Source organism: Elgaria multicarinata, chromosome 1, assembly GCF_023053635.1.
Source record: "Elgaria multicarinata webbii isolate HBS135686 ecotype San Diego chromosome 1, rElgMul1.1.pri, whole genome shotgun sequence".
NCBI classification, from domain to species: domain Eukaryota; kingdom Metazoa; phylum Chordata; class Lepidosauria; order Squamata; family Anguidae; genus Elgaria; species Elgaria multicarinata.
The window spans coordinates 91,600,920-91,626,810 of NC_086171.1; the positions used below are offsets into that span (position 1 = coordinate 91,600,920).

At 49.0% G+C, this 25,891-nt stretch overlaps 1 protein-coding gene across 3 annotated transcripts; it reads right to left on the reverse strand.

Moving 5' to 3' along the window:
- Positions 1 to 207: 207 nt before the first annotated feature.
- EZH1 (enhancer of zeste 1 polycomb repressive complex 2 subunit) lies at positions 208 to 24,694 on the reverse strand. 3 transcript variants are annotated; one of them, XM_063132480.1, is made up of 20 exons: positions 24,652 to 24,694; positions 22,303 to 22,423; positions 21,044 to 21,172; positions 19,375 to 19,494; positions 17,266 to 17,386; positions 16,770 to 16,943; positions 13,945 to 14,047; positions 13,102 to 13,265; positions 12,226 to 12,317; positions 10,079 to 10,268; positions 8,847 to 9,043; positions 8,650 to 8,741; positions 8,255 to 8,295; positions 7,308 to 7,433; positions 7,004 to 7,182; positions 6,354 to 6,449; positions 5,490 to 5,571; positions 5,177 to 5,257; positions 4,257 to 4,341; positions 208 to 4,116 (listed from the first exon to the last, which is right to left on the reverse strand). In XM_063132480.1, exons 1-20 carry the CDS (start codon positions 24,687 to 24,689, stop codon positions 4,056 to 4,058), a joined length of 2,292 nt encoding a protein of 763 aa, XP_062988550.1. In that variant the 5' UTR covers positions 24,690 to 24,694; the 3' UTR covers positions 208 to 4,055. The 3 variants fall into 3 exon arrangements, with proteins under 3 accessions (XP_062988550.1, XP_062988568.1, XP_062988559.1); XM_063132498.1 differs by lacking the exons at positions 21,044 to 21,172; positions 22,303 to 22,423; positions 24,652 to 24,694 and having other exon boundaries at positions 17,266 to 17,453; positions 19,375 to 19,393; XM_063132489.1 differs by lacking the exons at positions 208 to 4,116; positions 4,257 to 4,341; positions 5,177 to 5,257; positions 5,490 to 5,571 and adding an exon at positions 5,585 to 5,666.
- Between the last annotated feature and the right edge of the window lie 1,197 nt (positions 24,695 to 25,891).

Sequence of the window (25,891 nt, forward strand, 5' to 3'; positions counted from 1 at the left end):
TGTTGTAGCTTAAAGCTCTTAGCAGAGGTGTTTCAAGCTTTTAGAGATGGGGGTGGGTGGGGCTGCACAGAAGCCAGGGAACCACCAAATAGTTTGGGAGACAGGGTCATGGCCCCCTGGGGATTTGGCCCTGGGCCCGAGATTCTCCATGCCCCCAATGGCCAGCCTGACTTACTTTCCAACACTGGCATCAAGAGACAGACTTCATTCAGTGGTCACTACACCTTTATTAAGACAAACGTTTACAAGCCATAATATAAAGTGCACATAAGTTGCCAGCAGCAAAGCAGAGCCACAAGCGGCCAGAGGAGGGCGAGGGCGGACAGCAAGAGGCCTGGAGGGACCCCCCCCCCCTTTTCCGTCCCTAAGAGCAGTTCCGTGATGCGGTGGGCAAAGCATAGAAATTCTTACTGCCTGTATACGACTGCTACTTTCTAAAAGTGTGGGAAGGGGATTGCATCCCTCTGTCAGAACTGCAAATACACCCCTGGTCTCTGTGCTGTGCCTCAAAAGTGTCAAGCAATACGGGCTTGTAGTACAAGAGGAACTATAGTGCATTATGGATATGAGGTCTAAACACCCATGAGCTGCAAGAACAACGCCTCTGCAGGTCAAGGTACTTTTGCAAATGTAGACAAACGGAATACCCACCACGGTAGGCCTACTACTCCCTGACAAAACAGGCATGCATCACTTTAAGTCAGTGACTGGTAGTGAAAGGCCAATAGCTGGTGCTGAGCAACAGTGGCTTCATCAAACACCGTTTGGTACTTCAACCCACTGGACAAAGTATGTAATAGCCCATCTGCCCACCCTACTCTCCATTACTACTCTGGTCAGAACTGTGCAGCCTTGAGGCAGGTTTCAGGTCTGCCCCCAAACCCCTATTCCCCTTCATCTCAGATGTAGCTGATGGACCAGGTTAGCTACCACTAATCCTCAAGCCCACTCAGTCGTATTGTTTTGCTATGACCCCTATAGCTAAAAATTGGGGGCCTTGCTTCTCTCTTTTGTCTCAACTTTACCTTCCCTGAAGAATAATGTTAAGTAGAAACAATGCTGCAGAAGGGGAGGCCATTAACGTATTTGATTGCATCCCTCAGGACTTGGAGCATGTGGAACAGTTCACTCCATCTTGAAATTAAAGTGCCCCCTATGCCGCCTTAGTGGGGTGCGTGCGTGTTCTTCTCTTACGTAACTTAAATTTCCGGCACATGCATCAGTCCTAGATCGGGGTGGGTGGAAGGTAGATCTCCAGGTGTTTGGGACTTCCAACACCCAGGAGCCCCAACAAGTATGACCAATGATCAGGAACGCTGGGAGTTGAAATCCAAAACACCCCTGGACCTGCTTTCTGCTCACCCTTGCTCTACACGTGTCTTGAGGGAGCAGGCTGTCACAACCTGACCCTAATCTGGCTGCTAGTCTGGGGTGCCATCTAGTAGCTAGGGTAAGAGGAGGAGGGCTGCAAGTTCGAGATCCTAATTAGTGGTTTGTAGTAAAGGTGGTGGACTTCAAACTAGTAATTACACCAAAATTAATACTAGTGTGAAAATACGTATGTATGCTTCACTGCGACTGGATGTAGTGAGTGAATGAGCTGCTACATTTAACAGGTGTCCCGCTTTCTTCCATCACAAGTATTCAGCCGCAGGGAAAAGCTCCTGCTGCTTCAGGTCTTTCCTGTGATCAGTTTCTACAAGAGACTGAGGCACTCCAGGTTCCCCAGCAATTTTGTTCTCATACCCAGAACCGCTTTCCCTTGATCCTACATGGTGGCGAGGTTGTAATTACACAGTAGCAAAGGCACTCTGCACATGCTCAGAACCACCATCTAATATTACTTCACATAATCCAGACTCACATTAGGTCTAGGGACAGTGGAGAAGATTCAGCCGATAACAGCGTGTTTTATAGAGAAGTGAAATGCTGCTACATTTGGCCTACTTGGAATAATTTTCAGTCACCAGATCAAAGTAGCCACCTCAACGTAGAAGGTTTTCAATTACGTGACTACTTCGATCTGAAGGGACTGGAAATTATTCCAAGTAGGCCAAAAGTTTCTTTCTGTGTAGCCAATAGTAAGATTCCACTCCCTGATATCTCAACTACAAATCCATGTAATTCAAAAGCTTTGCATACTAGTTACACTAAACCCAGTCCCATAAAGCATGACTTCTGTTTTTCTTCTCCCGTTCTCCAAAACTGATGCAGCAGATGCTGGACCAAATGGCGCAGAGAGAGAGAGATTTATTTGCTTTGATACAAGATCTGGTCCACTGCTGGCATTGCAAATACCCTCAACAGTGCAATGAGCCAGTGTTTAATTACTGGTTTGATCTTGCAAGGACACCGGTTTCCAGCCCCTCGACAATCTTACAAGGACACCGGTTTCCAGCCCCTGGAGTAATCCACACAATGGACTGGAAGTGGAGTCAGCTTTTCACTTCCTACAGCTCCCTGGCCTTGATGGAGTGAATTATTATAAAGTGCAAACTACTTGTCTGTTTTGTACATGAATCCTGATCGGGGGGGGGGGGGGGGGGGCAAGGCAAGGCATGAGCAGCCCTTAAGGTTTCTGTCTAACTGGGACACAAACATCCAACTATCTCCCCTCCATGTGAGCACGCAGGAAGCTTTTCACAGCTTCAAAAGTGCTGTTAAAGGACGTTCAAAGGGAAGAGCTAAAAAAAAGATTTGAGTCTGTCCTCAGCAACTGAGGAGTGTCAATTAGTTTCGGGAAGTACTAAGGCGCTCAATATCCCACTAGAGGAGGGTCAAGAGAGAGAGAGAGGACAAATAAAATAACTTCCTTGCTGCAGAAGTGAGGGGAACTTTACCAAAAGGGCTCTGACTGAAGGAGGACATGAATTCTGCAAGACCAAATCGTTTCCATCAGGAAAAGAAATTTCTCAAGAGCAGCAACCAAGACACTGTGGGCAACACAGCAGCAGCCCCACCACCGGTCCAGGTGGAGGCTTTATTGCTGCGGTGGAAGACTTTACTCCAGCCTCACACCCTGGGGAAGGTGGTGAGAACCCCCAGCTCCTCCTCGCCTGCCACCCCCTACCTTGTTTTGCGAGGGTGCGCATCGAGGGGACAATCACGATCTACTGCTGCCTTCCCACACCCGGGGCCCTCCCAGCCAGCATGGCAAGTGGCCACGCTGGCCAAGGCTCTCAGGGCTGTAGCTCAAGACATCTGGAGAGCACCAGATAGCATTTCACCCTGGGCTAAACGCCCTCATGGAGGACAACGCAGAGCAAACGGGCTTTGTGCCTCGCCTCCCGTGCTGCTTCACCAGTGTCGCTCCGCCATCTTCTGCTCCTCCATGTTCAACCCTCTATCCCAGGGTTGGGGAACGTGGCTTTCCAGATGCTGGTTGCAACTCCCATCAGCCCTAGACAGCACAGCCAGTGGTGAGGGATGATGGGAATTGCAGTCCAACTCCTTCTGGAGGGCAACACCCTTATTCCCTTTACCCCTCACGAGTCACCCTCCCCTTCCTTCTGCGCCCCACCCATCTCCAAGCTCCTTTCCTTCCCACCGCCGTTGTTTCGCAGCCTACGAATCCCTTTCCCCAAAGAGCCTCCGCGGAGCGGTTTACGACCATCCTTCCCTGCAGGTGGGCTTTGTTTGGGCTGGGGCTCTCCCTGCTCTTGCCCGTGGAGAAGGTGGGGCAGTTGGAGGAAAGGAGTCACTCCTCCAGCTCAGGCCAAGCCTTTAAGAAGGACCAGGAGAGGCTGCACGCTCCAGCGCGCCCCTGCTCCCAAGCGGATCCTCCACAGGGTGGGCTGAAGGGGTGGGGGGAGGGGAGGGGTTCTGCCTTTTCGGTTCCTCTTCATTCTCCCCTCAAGATCAATTGAGCAGAGTTCCCCAAGGGGCCGCCCATTTGGAGGCCTTGGAGCCAAAGTCTCTGTGCTGCCAAAAGAGAGCAGCCTTCTCCCTTCCCTTCTCTGAAGAGGGATCCAGGGGGGATGAAGCTCTGGCGTCACACACAGCAATGAGAGAAGCGGCATGGATAAGGTGCGCGGAGGTCGGCTGGGAGCAGCGTGCTAGATTATGTCGGTCTCTCTTTCTATGCCAACGTATTTGAGTGCATCGGCTTGGCTGTACCTGCAGGGGAAGAGAAACTGCTATGAGCAGGCGCCACCTTCCTCGGTGTGGTCTCTGCAGGTGCAGGTAGGGCCCTGTGCAGAGCGACACCTCGGAGCCGGAGCCGGAGCCTTCCCTGTCTCACTCACACACACACTCACCTGTAATCGAAAAAGAGCTCTTCACCTGCCTGGATTGCTCTCTTGGCAAAGATCCCAATGCGGTGATCTCCGTTCACCATCACCACTACGTTGGGGCAAGAGAGAGACTGGATCAGCTGGTCAGCCTCATCGTTTGCAGGGTCGCTCCCGCCCCAAGACCTCTCAACGTCACTGCCACGCACCCACCGGCCAAGTACGCGATCCTACGTTCAAGTCACTCGCTGTGCTACAGCAGAACCCAGAAGAGAGCTCCAGGTCTCTCCACAGCCGAAATAAGCTACTTTTGCACAAATGTTTTTGAGCAGCACAGACGCTTGCTAATCCAAGTTCTCTTCTTCTCCTTGTTTACAAAGACTAGAAACGTGCATGCTTTAATTGAAAGCTAGTATTCTTACCGTTCTGCTCAAGCTGTCGGATTCTGCATTAGAAGCAGTCATCTGGTTGTAGCTGCTAAAGTTTAACAAACTTTGTCCAATCTAGCTCCTCATGCCTCTTTCCCAGGGCCCTAGAGCACTGCTCCCTTGCTTCTGTGTCCCTAGCACATAGAAGCCTCTTCTATGATCAGCCCCCGTCATGACCACAGATTCTGCTGCAGATACCTAAATTCTACACTTTAAAACAAAAACCTGTAATCACAATTGTGTGGTTTGGCTGCAGAACCACTTGGTCTGAAACAATCTTGCGTGACACCCTGGAGAGCCGCTGCCGGTCAGTGCCAACAATACTGGGCTAGATGGATCAGCAGTCTGACTCAGGATGAGGTAGCTCCTTAGGTTTCAATGGTTTAAAATGGATGCCCATCATGTCCGCCCTTTCATGCCAGGAGGCCTCTTTGGGGCGGGGAAACGCCGAGGGGCCTTCCTGGAAGCAGCCCTCCCCAAGGTGGGCTCTACCCCCACAGACCGGCTCAGCAGCCTCACCTTTGGCATAACAGTTGGGATTGACAGAATGGTTTGCAAAGCGGATCTTGTTGCCCTTGCGGGTGGCGTCAACAACGAAATCTGTCCAGGAAAGAGAGACCAGAATCGGACCTACTGCAGAAGCTGCAGGGCTTTGGCAAAGCAGCCCCTCCAAAGCCAGCCCAGGCGGGGCTTGAGGCCCAGGCCCTGCTCCCGCTGCTGCTGCTGCTGCCGCCAGGCTCGTTGCCTCCCCTCCCCACGTTCCGTTCCATGACGCAAGATGGTGCCACAGAGCCGAGGTGGAGCTCCATCTTGCCCCTCTGCAGCTGGTTACCATTATTGAGGTTGAAGAGGAAGCTGGACATGTATTTGTCGTAGACCTTCCCACGTCGGTCAGCCTCATCTTGAGAGATGAGCTGGGTGAAATAAGGACAACAGGGCAAGTCAGATCCTGTCAAGCAAGCAGCCAGGTTTGCTAATGGGCGTAACTTCTGCCAATGAACCCCTAGATCTGGAAAACAGAATCCCAAAAGCTGAAGAGTCCAGCTCATTTCCCTACAGAAAGTAACAGTGAGGTAGCTGAGAGTCCCACGGAAAAAACAAACATCTAACCATAACTCTCCTCTCTGCCCCACTCTGCTGAAAAATTAACAGTTTCGCATTAATCCAGAACTTGAAATTGCTGGTCACACATTTTTGCTGTGAATAATAATCAAATTATTATTTTGGAGCAAAAAAAGTAATTTGTCCCCTTTTCTTACTTTTAAGAAACATACGGACTACCCGACGCCCCCACCCCTCAGTCCCAACACCTACAAACTGAACTATGCGTGGGATTCTAAACTTGCTCCTACTGCCTTCCATACAAGGAAATCTACACTGTTTACTAACACTGCCCAAGGCAACTAGTTTCCCACCATTTCTATAACTAAATCTGACACAACAGGTGTGTGCAGAACGGAACAGAGACCTGGAGAATCAAGTCCTTCCAACCCAATGAAAGGCTGCGTTCCCTTTGATTAAAACCTTAACTCTAGAGTTGAGCCATATAAGAGAAATTGGTCTCCTTTATGATAGTTTGAGAAAAAACATGCCGCCCTCTTCCAATTGCCAGCAGTGCAACAGGAGAGAGCCAAGGAATGCTGCAGAGGAGCTCGGAACCCCCAAGCCACGCGCCCCCTCTGCCTCCCCAACTCACCTCCCCACAGTACTCAGAGATAAACTCGTTCTTCTGCACGGCCTCCTTGATGAAGGTTCCCCACCCGGCAACGTCTGATGGGGCCAACAGCAGGTGCTAAGAGGAGGAGAGATGGAAGGGACCTCAGCCTGCCCTGCTAAATTCCTGGGAAAGAGGCAACAGATCACACAGCCCCGGGGGATCATAGAGTTGGGCAGGACCAAATAGACCATTTACTCTAGGCCCCCAGCCACAAAAAGCTGCCCTCTACCTACAGCATTCGATCCGGATGTCTGTCCGTCAAAGCCTCCGAATAAGAGGACACAAGAGGACACCTTGTGTGTCCCATGCATCTATAGTCGCACTGCACAGAGGATCCCATTTAAAAAATAAATTTCTATCCCTTATAGTTACAGAGATGAGTTTGGCAATGCTTTGGCAATTCCCAGGTGCTGGGGGTGGGCAGATTGGGCGCCTCCGATAGTTCCATGCCTCGCAGAAGCAGAGTAGATGGGTCAAATCAGTCAATTTCACTAGGTTCCTAGGGAGCTTTTCCCCACCGCAGGCTCAACAGATCAGATCTCGTTTTCTCAGCCCCAACCTTCAGCCTCCAAACTTAACCAACCTTCTCTCTCACTCCTTGTCTCCCCACTGTCTGGATCGAGATTTACCTTCTTGAGACCCCGCTGGATGCTGCAGTTCTTGCATGAGACCACCTTGGCGTCCCAGTGCTCCGAGGCTCCACAGGTCAGGCAGAGGTCCGGGTCACACTCTCGCACAGCCAGGTAGCAGGGGCACTGCTTGGTGTTGCACTGTGTTTTACAACGGCAGCCCGGGAATCGGTTCTGGCCTTGCAGGGAAACAGAGACGTCTTTGAAAGGGCCTCAGCACCAGGAGAGAAACGGAACAAATCCACCCGCGTTAGGAAGCCATAGGCCAGAACGTGCAGACTTGGCCTAGTGCCTTGTTCCTTACAATCAGGGTTGCACTGGCAGAACTTCTCGCAGAAATTCTGGGTCATGATGCAAGGACAGGAGCTGTCACAGGGATGGTCCGGGTGGTCACAGGGCTGGTAGTTGTACACCTGAGTAGATGAGTTGTCTGCAGAAAGGGGATGGAGGAAAAGCTGTGAACCAAGCCCCGTGGAAACGCAGCCCTGCATCAGCTGCAGTCCCCAGCCGAGGCAAAGACGCCGCCGTGGCCGTACGCAGCGCCGTGAGGGAGTTCTTGCTCTGACTTAAAAAAGCATGACAGACATCTGGGTCAGGGGTCCCCAATGCGGCGCCCATGGGCACCTCCAACGGTACCCATGAAGCTGCCCACTGCCTGTCCCCTTCAAAAATTATTTTAATACGAACTTTGAAAAATATTAGGGTGCCAGGTTCGCCTACGGGTCGGCAGGCAGAGGGGGACTGCTGCTTCCTGGCCCACCCAATCTTCCACCCAACAGAGTTTCCGCCTTCTCTCTCTCCCTCCCCGCACTCCGTCTCTAGCCTGTCCATTTCTCACCTTGCCATTTCTTTCCCTTCCTCACCTCCAGCCGTCATCTTTCTCTCCTTCCTCGCCCCTAACGTAGCTCTTCCTTGCCCGCCTCCCCCTTTATCTTGCTGTTTCTCCCCTCTCCCAACCCCTAGCCTCACCATTTTTCTCCCCACCCCACCCCTTTGGATTATCCAGGCCCCCGTGGCAGCCAAGGCACAACCTGATCTGGGTTGTGCCCTGGGGGAAACAGTGTACCAACAGCTGATTGAAATGCCTTAGGCGGTTCTGGAAGAGATTTAGACAGAAGGGGCTAGTGGCAGGGCAGGGCTCCTGCAAACACTCTAGGCTCTACTTTTGTTCCCCAGCAGGAGGTGGGGAAACAGACACTGTGCGCGTGTGTGTGAGCCAGGGGGTGCGGTAGAGAGGAGGACAAACATTACCTTTTTTAAGCTGGATCTTCCTACAGTGAGCAGCCCAGAGCCTTTGTTGGGGGAAGGGGAGGAGAGGGAGAGAGGAAAGAACACCTCTGTTTTAACCTGAAGACACACCTTACTGCATCCCCAAAGATCAGAAATCTCTCTCTTTAGCCTCTGACAGCAAAAGCAGAATTGGGAAATGGCAGGAAGCAGAGATCAACTCCAGCTCAAGAAAGTTCAGAGAGGTTGGCAGGAAGCCACCAAATCTCTTACCCGTTTCCTTAGGAGGGATGGAGGACTAGAATAGAAGACAAGAGCCAGGGCTGCATCTGCCCACCCCCAAAATCCCTAACCGAGTTCTGCAGCCCAAAGAGCCTCTTCCTGGGCCTCCCACTGGGCACATCCCCCTGGCCACACACCTGTGCTTCCTCTTCTTCTTCTGGGAGGGATTCAAGAGCTCATTCACTGGCAGCTTCATGATCAAGGACTCCTTTACTGCAAACTGAAAGACCTGCCAGAGTAGAAATGCAGCTCATGCAAACATCTCAGGGGGAGGGAATTGAGACACACATGCCCGGCATTGCTCAGCTGGTCCTCCCAGCCACCAAATCCACACCTGCTTGCATGTCTTGGTTCCCAAGAGACGGGAAATTGAGCAGAAGTTGTTGAAGTAAGTTCCATGGAAGACGCGAAAGAGGGACTCCTCAGCCCCTGTCCACTCAACTGGCTCCAGGGGCATGTCGGACATGAAGGGCTGCGAAGAGGCAGGGCTCAGCTTCGGCTTGGTTGGGGTCTGGCAACGTGAGTTTGCCTCTAGAGTGATGAGAGAACAAACGCACAGATCAAACGCGTGCCCCTAAAACGATCACCATTCTCTCTCGCCTGGGGGTGCCCCTCAAAAGAGGTATACCTGCAGTCTACACCAAAGCAGTGCCTGTGGGAACCTCCAACAGTGCCCACATAGCTTTCAACTCCCCGATCTCTTCAAAACGTTATTTCTAATACAAACCTTGAAAGACGTTAGGGCGCCAGGCTCTCCGTCCTGTTCCTGCACCTGCTGCAGATCAGCTATGGGCAGGTGGAGAAGGAAAGAGCTGCTTTCTGGCCCCACCCAGCCTCCCGCCCTCCCCCACAGACCTTTCCTTCCCCTCTGCTCTCAGTGGCTGGGTTCATACAACGTGACCACCCACACCCCAGGTTGTGTATTCAGTCTCTCTTCCCCACACTCCGTCTCTAGCCTTGATACTTTGTTCCCTCCACCCCTTCGCTATTTCCCCCCTTGCCTTCTTCTTTCTTTCCCTTCCTAGCCCTTCACCTTGCTCTTGCTCTCCCACATACCTTTACTACTTTGCTGTTTCTTTCCACTCCCAGCCTCTAGCATTGCTACTTCTTTCGCCCTCCCCGATTTTGACTATCCAGGCCTCCACAGCAGCCATTATGCAACTCGTCATATCCACCATGTAAGCCATTTTGTGGTGGTGCCCACAGCAGTTTCTCAGATTCCCAAATGGGCCCGTGGGTCCAAAAAGGGGGTCCCTCATCTCCATCATCTGCCCCGGAAGCTGGGGTGAAAGAAAGGCATTCCGCACATGTTCAGACACATTCATTTCAGGCTTGAGCCTGGGCACTGAAGACATGTGAGAAGCTGGGATCAAGCTCCGGCTCAAACTACCCTCTGACGAACGCCACTGAAAAAGCAGCCTTTGGTTCTCTCTCGACTTGCTGGCCCACCAACGCCTCCAAGGCGCAAAAGGAAGCTCCTAAGTGGAAACTGGCATGGGCCACAAATCCCCATCCCCCTTCTTCCCCAAAGACTATGAGAGATCGGATCCAGGGAGCCTCGAGTACCAGAGGAACTGGAGGCCCAGTCATTGCCGGTGTCTCTGTCGCTATCGCCTTCTTTTGCGTCGTTGCTCGTGGAGGCTGAAGTGTTCGAGGCGGCGGCAGCGGAGGTATTGAGCGTAGGGTGCCTGCGTCGACGCCGGCCGGAGCACTTTGAGCGTGGGTTGTGCAGGACGGCATACTCCTTGGCTCCCTCCTATAAGCACAGCCTGATTAGAAACACACACCAAGACCGGGGTGGGGAGAACTGAGCAGGTTTCAAGAGCATCCCTCACGAGGGGTCGAGACCAGGCCTCTTTGAGGCCCCGGTTCTGAAGAGCACCTTCATGGCTGTGTGGTTCTTGGCAGCACCGCCCAGCTTTTCTGCAGATACATGTTCAAAGCCCACCCCCCTGTTCCGTCTGAAGTATTTAGAGCTTCAAACAATTTAACCAAGATTATCATTTTCTCTTTTGAGAGCTATTTGTATTTATTTATTAACATATTTATGGACCAGTTTTAGGCCATAAAGCCCTCTTGGCAGCAAAAAAAGAAAAAAGAAAAAGAAAAAAAAAAGGGGGGGGGAGATTAAGAACACAGCAAGTAAAATATTCAGAAAATTAAAACCAGCCTCAGACCTTTTAAACAACTGACAAATGCAGAGCAAAACACAACTGTCTTTATTGCTCATTGGAAACAAAGCAATTGAAGAGGCTGATCTAATCTCCCTAGGAGAAGGAATCCCAAAAGTGCTGCCTCAAAAAACGCCCAATCCAGTGTCCTCTTGGTGGTGGGATATAAAACAGGGCCTCCAATGTGGAACGTAAATTATGGGCTGCTTCTCATGGTAAGAGGGGGGCCTTTCAGAGATCCCAGTTTCAAACCATTTAGAGCTTTATAGGCAAGAACCAGCACCTCGAATTGTGCCTGGAAACAAGCTGAGAGCAGGTGCAAGTCAGGTAAGACCAGTGTAAAACACATATCAGAAAGCAATTTGACTGCAGAGTTTTGCACTAGCTGTAGTTCCTGAACCCTCTTCAAGGGCAGCCCCATATAGAGTGTTTTGCAGTAGTTTAAATGGGAAATGATTAAGGCATGCGTATTGTGCAGTAAAATACATGACTACAGGGAGTCAACAAGCTATTCCTTCTATACTGGATTTGTATGGTGTTGTGTACTTTCTTCTTGCTAAATGCCAGAATGTAGGGAGTGTTTAAATGGCCTTTTTGCAGTACTGGGTTTTTTTTGCCGGTGCACAGTGAGGGAATAAATTTTTGCACTGTAATACAAAAGAGAAAACCTGGTAGAAGCCCCAACAATGATAGTGGGGCTAAGTCAGTGAAGATGCCACCAGCCTGCATTGAATCTTACATCCAGAAAACCCTAGCCCTAAAAAAAAGAGAGAGCTGTTATTACTTGATAAACCTTAAAAAAGCTCTTCCCTGCTTGCAGGTCACTAAACATTCAGGGGAGAACAAAGGAGGTGAGTAGCGTATGTTTAACTGTCCCTATGCAGACAGTTGCTGAGCATCTAATACAATTACTTCCAAAATGAACAGTAGAGGCTTCTAGCATTTTAAAGACTAGCTGATTTATTGAGATATAAGCTTTCATGGACTAGAGCCTCCATCAGATGAATGAAGCATCATCCTCAGTTGGCACTGAGAAAGCGAGAGCGGATCTGCGTATGCACGTGGACACACACACACACACACAGAGAGAAAAAGGTTGAAATGCATGAAATACGTTATGACATCTCTATGCAAGTTCAAATATTGACAAATATATGCACTCAGGCAACACTACGACAAGGTCATAATTTTCATCAGCCACACCATCAACAGGTCAAATTCCCTGATAAGTTCTAATTCAGCACAATATTTGATATCTTCCAGCAATGTCATCCTACGTAGAACTGCCAGGCCTTAGGACAAACAGATCAGCCCTCTACAAAATAATAAGTGGGCACACTTCAAATGGAGACAGCAGCTGAGTTAGAATTTATCATCTCTCTCTCTCTCTCTCTCTCTCTCTCTCTCTCTCTCTCTCTCTCTCTCTCTCTCTCTCACAGTCTTAATGCAACTATCCCTCCCAAATACTTCACTGCTACGTATTTCAAACGTAATCATTTCCTCCCATCTTCCTCCTCCCCCAGTAACTCCCATCCAACTTACCAACCACAAGAAGCAGTCCAGCCCGCACGGCTCCATCTCGATCTTGGTCTCTCGGTTCTTCCGTTTATAAACATTGGGAGTTGCGTGGAAAGCTAGAAGACAGGAATCACTTTGCTTGAGTCAGAACAGGGAACCATCAAAATAGCTTAGGGACTTGTTCCTAAGTAGGAGCCTTCCCCCTTCTGTGAACACACCCCAGTTCCAGCACTATAGTAACAGTTACTACTACTATTGTAGCTTTGCAAGAACTTGGTAACTGCACCCAGATTCAGCTAATTCCAAACCCAGCTCAACAACTACAGGGATCTGTGCCATGCAAGGATGGGACAGATCCCTGTAATTTAAGAACGGAAATATCTTTTCCCCAAAAAGGCAAGAAATTGCTTGGGTTTTTCTTATAACGCTAATTAGTCTTGCAATATTTCATTGATTAATAAACCAAACTGAGCCTGGCTATCTGAGGTTAACATGACTATTGAAAGAGCGAATTGTAATTTTTATCCGGCTGTGTTATTGCAAATGATCTGGGTTTTTTTATTATCATGACCTGTGGTTTAGAGGTTGTTCTAAGCCACTTTGGGTACTTTATGAACCATAGAGAATGCAGTGGAAAGGAGAGTGGACAGACAGACAGAGGTGGCAATTCTGGGGCAACTTTTTGAGAGGAACACAGTTCAATGGGTTGGAGGAGTTGGGTCCTCCTACCCATTGAGAACAGTCCTCCTAAGAAGACAAGATCTTCTAAGGTCTTGAAGGAACATTCCCCAGGCACAAGAAACCACTGGGACACCCTAATACTTGTTGCAACTTCCCTGGAACAGTTGCTGACCCTTGCAAGTAGGAACGGAAAAGGCACGGATTGTGCCATGAACTTACGATGGAGGAAACAGTCATACTTGAAGCAGCGCCTGCAAAAGAGAGTGTGGAAGGAGTGCAGGGCCTGCTCACGCTGGACCGATTTGGCAGAAGGCCCGTCGATGTTTGGCGTGCACTGGGGAGGGAGGACGTTCGGGTCAGATTCTTCTGTCAGTTCTCTGTATCTGTGGGGAGCAGGGAGAGCAGAGTCACACAGAGGGCTCCGGGAGTAGCTCCGATGCAAAAGGTAAAAGCTGCCGCTTGGGAAAAGGTGTTATTTTTTTAAAAAAAGAAAGCATTGCCTCTTCCTGGTCTGCACGCCAGAGGCAAGTGGTACTTTGAGTACCTGGAATTGTCCAGGAACACAGCTGAACATCCTCAGGGGAGTGCTAGATACGTGCACAATCCTGATTACACTGCAGATCATAGAACCACAGTTGGAAGGGCCCAAAAGCCAGTTATTCCAACCCCCTGCTAAGAGCCACAACCATACACTGGCCAGCACAGACCTTAGCGTGCAACAAGCAGAAAGCAGGTACATGTCAGGAGCACGTTGCTCAAGGTGACAAGGAAGACAAGGAAGACAAGGCGCATCTCGCAGGGGGAAAACCAAAGTGAGGCAACACAACACCCTGGCCCCACCCCCGGGATTATTTCCCTGTAGTAATTAGGATTCAACCTGTTCGTAAATTGTATGTATATCTACCTACACTTGGAAGTGATGGCCACATTTCACAAGTTGTTAAGCTATAAAAATAATACTTTCTAGCTGCATATCTTGAGAATCCGTATCTCAAACTGCTGTCCTGTTCTCCCAGATTAGAAAAACCAGAAGACGCTTGGTTCGTAGTAGATAATCCCTACCTCTCTTTCATATCCTCTGGAAAGCCATTCTCAGGGAACATTGACGAAAGAGCGGTAAAGATCATGTCATTCGGGAAGTGCTTCTTGGAACATTTCTTGTTGCCTGTGTCAGGGAAGCATAAGGATACTGTTTGACTTAAGGCATTTAATTCCTTTCCCAGAATTGATCTTCTAGGGTGGAATTGATCCAGAGGATAATTAGAAACAAACCACTTAAGGCAAAAGACATCCTTGTGTAAGCACCAGACAATGACTCACTCTCTAAGAGAGAGGAGGCTCTCAGCTATTTCTGCAAAGGAAAGGCCAAACAGGGCCTTCTGCACACTTTCCTCTAGGAATTAGCATGCAACCTATGCAATTACTGCATAGACATGTGGAGCTGTGCAGCCACTAGCAGCTTCCCGCAAAACAAAGTACACAACTAGGGCCGCCACACCATTTACGTGCAAGCTGAAAACTAGTTCTTACACAAAAGGGCCCTTCCACGTCGGAATTGTGCAACATTTGCTGTGGTCTAGAACTGTCCCTTCTCAGAATAACAACTGGGGTGGCTTCCTTATCAAGATGCTTCACTTAAGATATCATTTCTGGGGTTGGGTGGGTGGGGGGAATGAAAGAGCTGTGACCCATAACACATCCAGCCTCCAACTGGAAGCTTCACTTCCATTAATCTCCGCTGGAGAAGGATATGACCAAGAAATCTTGGAGTGTATAGAACTGGAGTGGCAATTCATACCAGATGGTGCAAGATACCGACAGAAGAGGCATAGAGGAGGAGCAAAGCATGTAACGTTATGGCACCATTATGGTGGACCAAAGAAGGAGGGGGGGGGTGATAATGACCCCTATATATTGTGTGCGGAGACAGCATAATAGAACAAGATGTAAACATAGGCGCCACATTGAACTTTAAACCTCTATTTGAAATGTAACCGATGTGAAGTAAAACAAAGAGAAATGTGTGTAAATGTTTTGAATGTACCCGTGTTTCAAAACATGCAAGCGGGAGTGGGATGGAAGCAAAGACAGCAACCTCTTGTGAAATGCCTTGGCTCTGGCGGGAGAGAAGTGTGAAGGAATGCTAATGAATGGCTTTGGGATTCTAGGAAGGTCAGATGGAAGGAGGGTAGGAAGATATGTGCCAGGATCCCTGAAGTGGCCAGGGGTGAGATGAGCTTGCAAAGGGGGTGTCAGTACCAGATGGTTTTATAACAGGGAACAGGCGCTTTATGACCATGGAAACAACCTTGGGAACTATTGAGGAGCCAGGAGACGTTGTCAGAGCTGCTCTTGATCTTTCAATAAATAAGCAATTTGTGCTGGAACTGGACAGGGTGTATTATTAACAAAGAGCACCTCCATGAACCTCCCTTGCTGTCAGAGGCCCCAACGAGAGACTAAGTGCATAAACCCCCCTTGGACTGCCGGTATCTCGGATGGTCCTACGTACACACAGGGACAGCACACGCCTCCACCGGACATGCATACTGACATCCTAGCCAGATTTCAGTTGCGTGAATGTGGGTATGTTTTGGGTGAATTTCATGGGTGGAATTCATCGTCCAGGGCATAGATAAGGGAGGGCCGTCTTTGCTTTGTCATACTTCACGAATTGGTTTTCAGGTTCTACAACCAGCTGAGGGGCGAGGGAGAGGGTATTGTTGGCGTGCATTAGCCTGCCATTTGCCGGGCGCAATCCAGCAGAGCTCTGTATCCCAAGACTTGTCTGGAAACAAAGCCCTATAAAGAGAGACTGAAAGAACTGGGCATGTTTAGCCTGGAGAAGAGAAGATGGAGGGGAGACATGAGAGCACTCTTCAAATACGTAAAAGCTTGTCACACAGAGGAGGGCCAGGATCTCTTCTCGATCCTCCCAGAGTGCAGGACACGGAATAACGGGCTCAAGTTAAAGGAAGCCAGATTCCAGCTGGACACCAGGAAAAACTTCCTGACTGTTAGAGCAGTACACCAATGTAGCCAGTTACCTAGGGAGGTTGTGGGCTCTCCCACACTAGAGGCCTTCAAGAGGCAGCTGGACAACCATCTGTCATAGATGCTTTAGGGTGGATTCCTGCATTGAGCAGGGGGTTTATTTATTTATTTATTGCATTTCTATACCGCCCAATAGCCGGAGCTCTCTGAGCGGTTCACAAAAATTAAAACCATTCAAAGTATAAAACAACAGTATAAAACCATAATATAAAATACAATATAAAAGTTCAACCAGATAAAAACAGCAGCAATGCAAAATTACAAATTTAAATCACCATGTTAAAATGTATTTATAGATTGTTAAAATGTTGGGTTGGACTCGATGGCCTTGTAGGCCCCTTCCAACTCTACTATTCTATGGTGGGAATTGTATAATCCAACAGCGCCTAACTGTATACTTAGTCAAATGAAGTACTACAGTTGAGTAAGCCAAGTTTGAGCTGACATTTGTAACTCGGAGGCAAGCGCCCTCCTAAGGAAAGTAAGCGTTCTTGTTTCCAGAGAGCGTGCAACTCTCTGGAAACACTAGGGAAATAAGTCTGTAACCCAGGGGAGTGTGTGATACTTTCTGAGAATACCTGTAACATTTGGAAACTAAGTCTGTAGCCCAGAAAATGTGTGAGGCTCTCTGAGAATATTTGTAACTCTTTTCTCAGTTTTATTTTATTCATTGCTTATTCCCTTCGCCATTTCTCTAAATAAATCCTTTGCTTGCTTTACAAACTAGTTGCATTTCCTGACTCCTCCTCATAGGGTCCAAGCCATCCCAGACGGATCAACTTAGGGGTTATTTAAATGCCTTTTTCACAATGGTGGGTAGGTAAGAGACTTACTTTCCACAGAAAGCCGCTTCCTCTTCCGGGTGACAGGCAACTCATCCTTCCCAACTTCCTGTTTGCCTTCAGAAGCATCGTGCCCTTCCTCTTCCTCTTCTGAGTACTGATTCAGTGCATCTACCAACTCCAGGAACACAGCATCACTGATCAGGATGGAACTAGAGAGCATCTCTGGAAGGAAGAACTGGGTGAACGGTGGATTGGTAGGTTGCCCCTACTCAGGTATGGGGGAAAATCAGCTTCACCAAGGTAAATAACGTTTTTTGTATACACATGCAGAGCTTCTTATGACAAGGCATACTAACAAAATGACACTCAAACCCAGCTTGTGTGAGAGGAACAGAGGCCATAAGGCTGACAATCCCTTATAAATGACATGGTAAGCATTCAAGGAATCCTCTGTCCCATTCCCCTCTCTACACCCACCCACAATCAGGGGGCTGTGCGGAAGCCCCTTATATCTCTAGGGAGGGGCAGTGTGTGTACCAGTTACCTTCTTCTCCATGGACTTTGCCATCATAGTTGTTAATAAGCTCCTCGATGAAGGTTTCGTCCTCCTCTTTCACCTCATCCCCCATATAGGGGATGTTGCACAAAACAGTTTCATCCTCCACCTGCAAACAGGGCAGACAGAGCCTGAGGGAGGCAGGTGGCTGTCCCTTGTCCGCTCAGCAGGAGAGCCTGCAAATGGCAGATTGCATGGCTACCTTAATGAGATCCCAAAGGGATATCCATTGATCTTACTGACTGGCCCAGCCTCCCCCAATGTGGTGACTCCAGATCTGCTGGAAAACAACTGCCAGCATGGCCATCCAACACATCTGGAGAGTGGAAGTTGGGTAAGGCTGGTACCGTTTATCCCAGCAGCTCTTTCTTCACCAGTAAAGGAGGGCAGCCCGCCTCCCACTCCCTCTGAAGGCAAGGCCATGTCAATCTGCCAGAGCACTACCCTTTCCTGAAGGAGGGAGCACACACAGTCCTAGTCATATCCACTCCACAGCAGCAAGGTGTTTTTTAGGGCTCCTGTACAGTCATTGTTTATTGCAGATGGTGCTCGGAATTATTTTTTCCCTGCCCCGGATTAGTCAGTTTAAGGTAGAAGCAGAGCTACACCCAATATCTGTCCATATGAGAGACACAATACAAATATGCACACACGCAGCTCCATCACTACATGGTGCAACCTGCCCAACAATGGATAGAGAGAACGAGGCCTTTAGAGGCACAACAGGAGGTGCCTACTTCAGCCATGACATAGTGAGGGCTACAGGAGATGTGGAAGGAACTCAAAGCACTCTAAAGCTGCTACTTACCCAGATGCCTCTAGTGTGGGGCTGAATCCCCATGAGTTACTCAGTCCAAGTGTTGTCCCTCTTTCCTTGGACTAGAGCAACTCTGATGGCTGGTAGCCACAAGGGATCAACACTGTGAGGGACAGAATGATGGCCCTGTTTTAGCCTCCCCATCTCTCCGACTTACAAGAGGACAATGGGCAAAAAAGGGAGGGTGCTCAACAACTGGAACGGCACGCCCTGAGAGCTTGGGGAGAAACACACACACACACTCCCCTGCCGACAGCTGACAGAGTGTTTCTGCACCTGGGTTTTGTGAATGGATCAAGAAGATTCACATAAGAAATGTGGAGGTCTAAAATCAGGCACCTCTGAAAGCCTTTCTCAATCGATCTGCTCTAGCTCTGATCCTCCCAGGAGATGGGCAGGAAAACAGGCTTATTCCAGAACATAAGCTTCCATGGAAGACTGTCCATGGGGCACTCCTATGCTGCAGAATCAAAGTGGAACTCCTCAGATCTACATGGGGCATGTCACCCTCAAAGTGCTCCTTCCCAGGTGGAATTGGGGCCAGGAGGGTCCTCCTTCTAGGACAGAGGACATAGTGAGCAGAGGACATCTTGGCATGAGAGCAGCAAGAGGCCTCTGTCCTCCCATCAGAAGAGAAGGAACGGTCTGGAGATAAAGTCTTTAGATTGCTGTTCCTCCTGACTATCTCAGCCTGAAGATGTCTTTAACCTTGTAACAGTTGCTGTCTTGGTACTGGGGATGCACAGCTGCATGGTTCCACCCAGTCCCAGGGTGCTTCAGTTTCAAAGCCATCTCAGCCCCTGGCCATCAGCAAATGCTAAGACTGAAAATTCCATAAATTAATTATGCATTATGTGATGAAATGCCTTCTCTCGTCTGTTCTGAATATTTTGAATTTACTTTCCAGTTTCACTGGATGACCACAGGTTCTAGTATCATGAGAGACAGAACAGATCTGCTCTATCCACTCCTTAAGCTTTGTGAGGAAAGTGGCAGCCCAGCAGCCTCCACCCACCTAAGAGGCAGCCCAGTTATCACAGTACAATCAGAAGCATGCGGACCGGGGTGGGATGGGGTGAGAAATGCCATCTATTTCAGATTCAGAAGTACTTGTAGCAGAGAAGCTATAAGGAATATGTACCAAAGGCATGCTTCAAAAAATGTAGGTAGCCCCTGCCCCACAACTAAACACAAAAACTGCTCCCAATAAAAGAAAGAAGTTCCTGTTCAAGTCATTATTTGTGGCTAGAGATTAGGTACAAGAGTAGCTGATCACCTACCATGAAATTCTGCTGGAGTGGAGACCAGGAGTACATGATGGGCACCAGGGCTACGGTGTTCAGAGTCCGCATGAACAAGGTCTGGGTGCTCAAACTGGGGAAAATGCTCTCAACTGTGCACTAGAGTGGGGAGAAAAGTTGTGGTCTATAACAAGGGAGTGATACACAGGCCCTCCCAAAGAAGGACTTTCCACTAAATATCAGGTTCACTTGTATTACACTTCTCACCGGGGGACAAATGTAATGTGCATCAGTTATCAGACACCGGGATCAGATAAGGATCCCTTGAAGGGTTCCAAGTCTAACCATTGGCCGTGAGCCATGACCCCAGGGAGAAGCCCTCACTCAAATTTAGTCTGCCCTAATCCATGAACTGTGGGCATGTTCCTGCTCCCTCTATCTCAGAAGGGCTCAAGTCTCTAGTGGAAGGGCTTAAAGAACAGAAGGGGATGAACAAAACAACAGAAACCGGGGATTTGTACACAATGGGATTTTTACAGAGAGGGAGCGGCAGCAATGAATGAAGTGCACAAGGCAGAGGATTCAAGCATTGATTGTGTACATGGAAGTCCTCATACCAGACATGCCCAACCTCTTTGAGCCTAAGGGCCGAATCCCATTTTGGAGAAGCTCTTGGGGGCCACATTCCAATGGTGGGCGGGGCCAAAGGCGGCAGGGCTGAAATCTACCAGCCCTAGTGTAGCTTAGAGCTCTTCCTGCCAGTAACTCTGCCTTAGGAGAAGCATTTTAACTTTTTAGAATGGGGAAAAACCTGCACAAAAGCCAGGAAACCACCAAAGGGTTGGAGGTCAGGGGAAAGAGGCGTGGCCATAAGGGGAACCCCAAAGTAGGCTGGTTTTGGCTCACCATCCTGAGGTTCAACAACCTTGCTCAAGTCTGCTACTGTTGCTGGACTGCAAAAAGCCTGGCTCATACTACTGACTTCACATGGCTCGAAATGGTTCATCTCACCTTTTATTCTATCTGGGGGGGGGGGGGGGCAAGTGCAGAACTTCTTAATATCCTCAGAACAGAATTCAAACATCTGGAGAAAAGAAACACCTGAGTATCCCTCCTTTCCCTATTACCCAGGACGTGCAATGTTCTCCAAACCCAAAAGATCAGAAAAAGAGGTACGCCAATGACAACATCCACATCTTCTGTCAAAGCAACACTCATCCAGTTCTTGGATTTGCATTATGCAGGGAAACTCTGTGCTGCTTCCAAGACATTTTAAAAGAGCACGTGCCTTCCCTTACGCTCATCACTATAACAGGAGTCTGGGGACAGTTAAGCATAGGAGGAGTAAGTGGAGTGCCAGAGCAAATGATGTGCCTGTACTACTGAAAGCAGAACATTTCATCCAAAGCCACGTCTGAATGCTTCCCTGCATCTATAAGGATTAGCAACCTTTTACTAATACAAGCTGAGGTTCTCAGTGGACCAAACACTTGATGTATCCAATACATGCCACAGTTTATGCTTCCCACAGTCCTTCTCCAATTTATTGTGAAAATATTATAAGCTGTCGCATGGCAGACTAGGGACATCTTATTTCTGGAGTGTGGATACCAACCCTAGCAAAGGGGACATGGGGGCTTTGATGGCACAATGCGGCACTAAAAGACTGACACACCCACAGAGGCCAACAGCTGCCTGCTTAGCATACCTGCTTGAGAAAAGGGTGCCCCCCAACCAGCTTCATTGACTGAATAGGTTGAACTCTAAGCTTTTTCCAGTCATCATTCAAGACGTTTATCTTTTCTTGAACCTTTGTGTAGTTATGTGCAAACAAAGCCTAGGGAAAAAGACAGAAAGAGAAAATGTTTGATCATCAACTTCACCCTGAAGAAGTTTAAGCCCTTTTGCCATCTGGAAGAGAGTTTCATGGAGACCCAGCTCAGCAAGGAGACAGCCCCTAAGTCATCATCATCAAATCATTTTATTGTATTTGACTAAGAGCCACTACAAAGAGGACAGCTTGACAGACCATGCAATAGCAGAATATCCCCATCCCCATACAATAACAGAAATCAAATCCATTGCAATAGCATTCAGAGTGATTGCACAAATATCTTTGGCGGCTTTAGCAAACAAAGCTGTTTTGTGTGTAAGGGTCGCAATCAGACAATAACCAGCAAATTTTCACATAGGAACTTTTCCCCCCTGTAAGAATGGCAAAATGTGCCCCAGGAATCTCTCCCTGAATAAGCCCTTAAGTCTGTATCATTAACAAAAGAATATCAACTGTCTTAAGCACACAGGCAGGCAAATTTTCAAAGATGAAACCCACACCATGTTCATGCTGATTGAGTCAAGATCAACCCTTCCACAATAGCCTATAATGCCAACTGCATCTCTCCTCTCCAGTTCTTCTCTCTGAGGCAAAGCTGTCACCATAGCTGACTGATCAATGGGGAGGTCTTCCTGCACCCACATACATTCTGGGTTCCCCCACCCCCACCCCGCAGATCAGAATTTTAAAATTCAGTTTTTCAATGTTCTCTTCTTCCTCTGGAATGTTTATATGGTGGGTCTACTAAGAACATCTCTATTACTTGAACTAGGAGTCTTGTAGCACATGGCATCAACTGCGGTGAACTAGAGTCCGCTAGGTTCGCATAAGCCTAGGCCATAATGAATCTTTAGAAGTGCCAGAAGACTCTTCATTGTTTCTGCTGCAACAGTAACACCCCTATGGAAGTTTTAGCTCAATGGGTACTAGGCAAGCTGAGTCCTAGAGATGGTGGGGAAAGATGTGTCTAGAAGCTTTACCCATGCCTTATTTGAACTACTCATCCTCCAGTAGGGCAACCAGTTGCAAGGCAGAGCTTCACTCACTCAGACGCCATCTGACCATCCCTAATGGAAATCGGCAGGGCCCACTGAAAAGGCAGTTTTCCCACCCATGGTTAGGCACATCTTTACCTTGGCTCCCATGTTTGCTTGAAGCCTCTTGAGCTGCCTAAGGCGCATGTATTCTGACTTGACCTTCCTTTTCCAATAAAGGATGCATTTTGATGATGGTGGGGCTGGAATCTCCACTTTCCTAAGGTGAGAGAACAAGCAGAAGGTGAGCTATGTGAACAGGACTAACTGGAGAACTGTAACTTTAACCAGGTCGCATGAACTCTTACTCAAGAAAAATAATCAAGCAAAGTTACATCTTGTGACCTGCACCACTCATGCAGATTTGCTTGTTCAAATGGGGGAAAGAACTATTACCCAGGGTGCCAAAAGCACTGACCCATTACATATTCTCCTAAGCACTGCCTTTGGTTTTGGATATTTCACCAAGCATTGCTCCCACTTTTAAGGTATTATTTTAACAATAGTAATTGCAAGACACTGTACTACATCCAATGCTAGTTTATGTTTGCGTAATGTAGTTACCAAGCCCAGAAGGTAAATTAAATGGGCTCTTAAAAATAGAATTCTAGAGTTGGAGGGAAGTTTGAAGATCATCCAGTCTCAGGAGGTAAAACCTCAGGCCTCAGGGGTCCTAATCTGGTCCTCCTGGGGTTCCCAGATGGTCACACCCCTTTCCCTTGACCACCAATACTTTGGTTTCCTGAGTTTTGCAGTTTGCCCCCCCCTTCTAAAAGACCTCTCCCAAGAGTCACTGACAGTAAGAGCTTTAAGCTGGTATTTTAAATATTTTGGCCCTGCCCCTTTTGCTCCACCATCCATTGGAATGCAGCCTCTGAGAGCTTTTCTTATATGGAATTCAGCCCTCAGGCTAAAAGAGGTTCTGCACCCCTGATCTAGTCCAAACCCTCTGCTCAGTGTAGGCTCTGCAATGCAGGATGTGGCTACAGCATCCTGACAGGTGGCCATCCAACCTCTGCTTAAATACCTCCACCAAAGGAGGGCCCTCCACCGCCTGAGGCAGTCTGTTCCACGACCAGACAACTCTCACTGTGAGGAAGTTTCTCCTAATCTTTAGCCAAAATCTGATTCCCTGCAGCTTCCAACCACTGGTTCTAGCCCTGTCTTTTGGGACAACAAGAGAGCATTCAAGAGGCCGCTGGACAACCCTCTGTCAGGGATGCTTTAGGGTGGATTCCTGCATTGAGCAGGGGGTTGGACTCGATGGCCTTGTGGGCCCCTTCCAACTCTGCTGTTCTATGATTCTATGAACTCTACTCCATCTTCTGCATTAGAGTTTCAATTAATCCAGCAGCAGCAGCACCAACATCTCTTCAATCGTGTAGACCATATTTGAAGAACATGTGAGGTTCTAGGATGCAACCAAAACCAGATGTCACCTTGAGGATCTTGCATGTAATGGGTGCTTACGATTAATGACTAATTTAAAAAGATGACATGACTCCCAGAGAGCAGAACAGTGAACTGGGGAGGCAGAAACTCGTATCAAGGCATATCAAGGAGCAGGTACCACAGGCAGAAATTGCTGTAGGTTTGGATATGACTCTCTACTCAAATAAAGCACTAACAAGGGTTTTTTTCTTACCAAAGAGATCTCTAAAAATGCAAATAAATAAATAAATCCCTTCTCATTCAAAATGGCAGGTAAAACCTGTGAGACCAAGCAACTGCAACCCTTCCCTTACACACATCTGGAGGACATCAGGCTGGGGAAAGATGACCTGGGTTAACACATAGAATCATAGAATCGTAGAGTTGGAAGGGGCCTCTAAGGCCATCGAGTCCAACCCCCTGCTCAATGTGGGAATCTACCTTAAAGCATCCCCGACAGGTGGCTGTCCAGACTATGCCAGGTCTCGCCTATACCGCACTCATCCAGCAGCCCCCTTTCCCTCCAAAACGAAGGAGGTGTGCAAGCACGACACGAATGTTTCTGCTGTAGGTCAGAAAGTAAGGAGGGACCTTTTTTAAAAAAACGAGGCTTTAAATTCAGATTGCGGGCAGAGGAAAGACGAGAACTATAAAAGGCTCAGCCCCGCACAGACGCCCCAAAACCAGCTCTGCCAAGGAAGACGCCCCACCCCACCCCACCCCCCAACATCATGGGGGTTTTGCTTATAGGCGCCCCAAAAGCCACCGACCGCCCCCGTCCCCAAAACAATCCCCGCTCGCCTGTGCCTCCCTCAGCCCCACACGCAGGTGCTCAGAGACGCCCTTCGCGCCCCTCTCCCCTTTCCCCATCCCCGCTTTCGGGGAAGGGGCTTCTCGCGGTGCCCTGAATGCCAGACCCACCCAAGCTCCTCCTGGCTCGCTCGCTGGCTCGGCCTGGTCCCCGTTTACCCCCAACGCCTCCCGTCAAGCCCCCCCCCCGCCCCCCCGGTCACTCACTCCTTAGACATCGCACTCAGGTGACCTACAGAGACCATAGACTTCCCCCTTCCGATGTACGCATGCGTGGCGAGAGGCGTCATTATCCCCCCCCCTTCCCGACTGCGTCCGTTTCTGCAAAGCCACGCCCTCTTTGCTGCAGAGCTCCATAGACTTAATAACTCTTAGACTGATATTCATGGGACGGGGCGGGGGGAGTATTCGGATTTCAATAGATGTTTCTTTTCCCCTCTCCTTCGTAGAAATCGGTGGAGATATCTACGGTTTTAGCATAGCTGTGCTTGAACAGTAAATGTTGTTTCGTTGTCGTCTCCCACCCAGGGCCAGACTATTTTGCGTAGGGTAACCCTACGAAAAGGAGGACATGGCTCCTGTATCTTTAACAGTTGCATAGAAAAGGGAATTTCAGCAGGTGTCATTGGTATATATAATAAATAAATAAGGAGAACCTGGTGAAATTCCCTCTTCATCACCACAGTTAAAGGTGCAGGAGCTATACCAGAGTGACCAGATTTAAAAGAGGGCAGGGCACCTGCACCTTTAACTGTTGTGATGAAGAGGGAATTTCACCAGGTTCCCCATCTATGCAAATAACACATGCTGAAATTTCCTTTTCAATACAACTGTTAAAGATACAGGAGCCCTGTCCTCCTTTTCATATGGTCACCCTAATTTTGCGCCCTAGGCAAGGCAAGCTACTTGCACATACACACACAATTGCGCGTGGTCCGAACATGTGCGCTGAGTGGAGATCTGGGACTGGCTCACTTCAGAATTCACCAGGACTTACTTCTGTGCGAACGCAACCCGCTATGCATCCTGGCGTCCCGATCCCCTCCACACGTTTACTCGGGGGAATAAGGCGTCCGAGTAAGGAGGCATGGGTGGATCGGGCTGCACTGGTGCCTCCCGGTGCAATGTTTTCTCAGATGCAAGTCCCGTTGATCCACGCACGCAGGATCAAGAAGCAGGAGAGTTTGCCTTGTGAGGAGTCCACAAGTCCCTAGCATTCCTGGGGGAAGGGAAAGGGAGTCCCGCTTGCCCGCCTGCCTGGACATCACGGCCTGTTTGAGGAGAGAGGCGAGGCGACCCAGTGCCCTTTCTTTGGGAGTAAGGCAGAGGCTTGCTTGGGCCAGCGTCGAGCTCGCCACGTGCTTTTTCTTCTTCTTCTGGCGGTGGCCTCCTGGCTCTGGGAGGGCGGCTTCTGGGCGGCTAAAGCAGCTCTGGGAGGGCGGCTTCC

Coding starts and splice junctions, on each gene's coding strand:
- EZH1 (XM_063132480.1), bottom strand. CDS start 24,689: ATGGTCTCTGTAGGTCACCTGAGTGCGATGTCTAAGGA. Junction 22,424..24,651: donor CTGAGTGCGATGTCTAAGGA/GTGAGTGACCGG, acceptor CTCTCACCTTAG/GAAAGTGGAGATTCCAGCCC. Junction 21,173..22,302: donor AAGCAAACATGGGAGCCAAG/GTAAAGATGTGC, acceptor CTTTTTCCCTAG/GCTTTGTTTGCACATAACTA.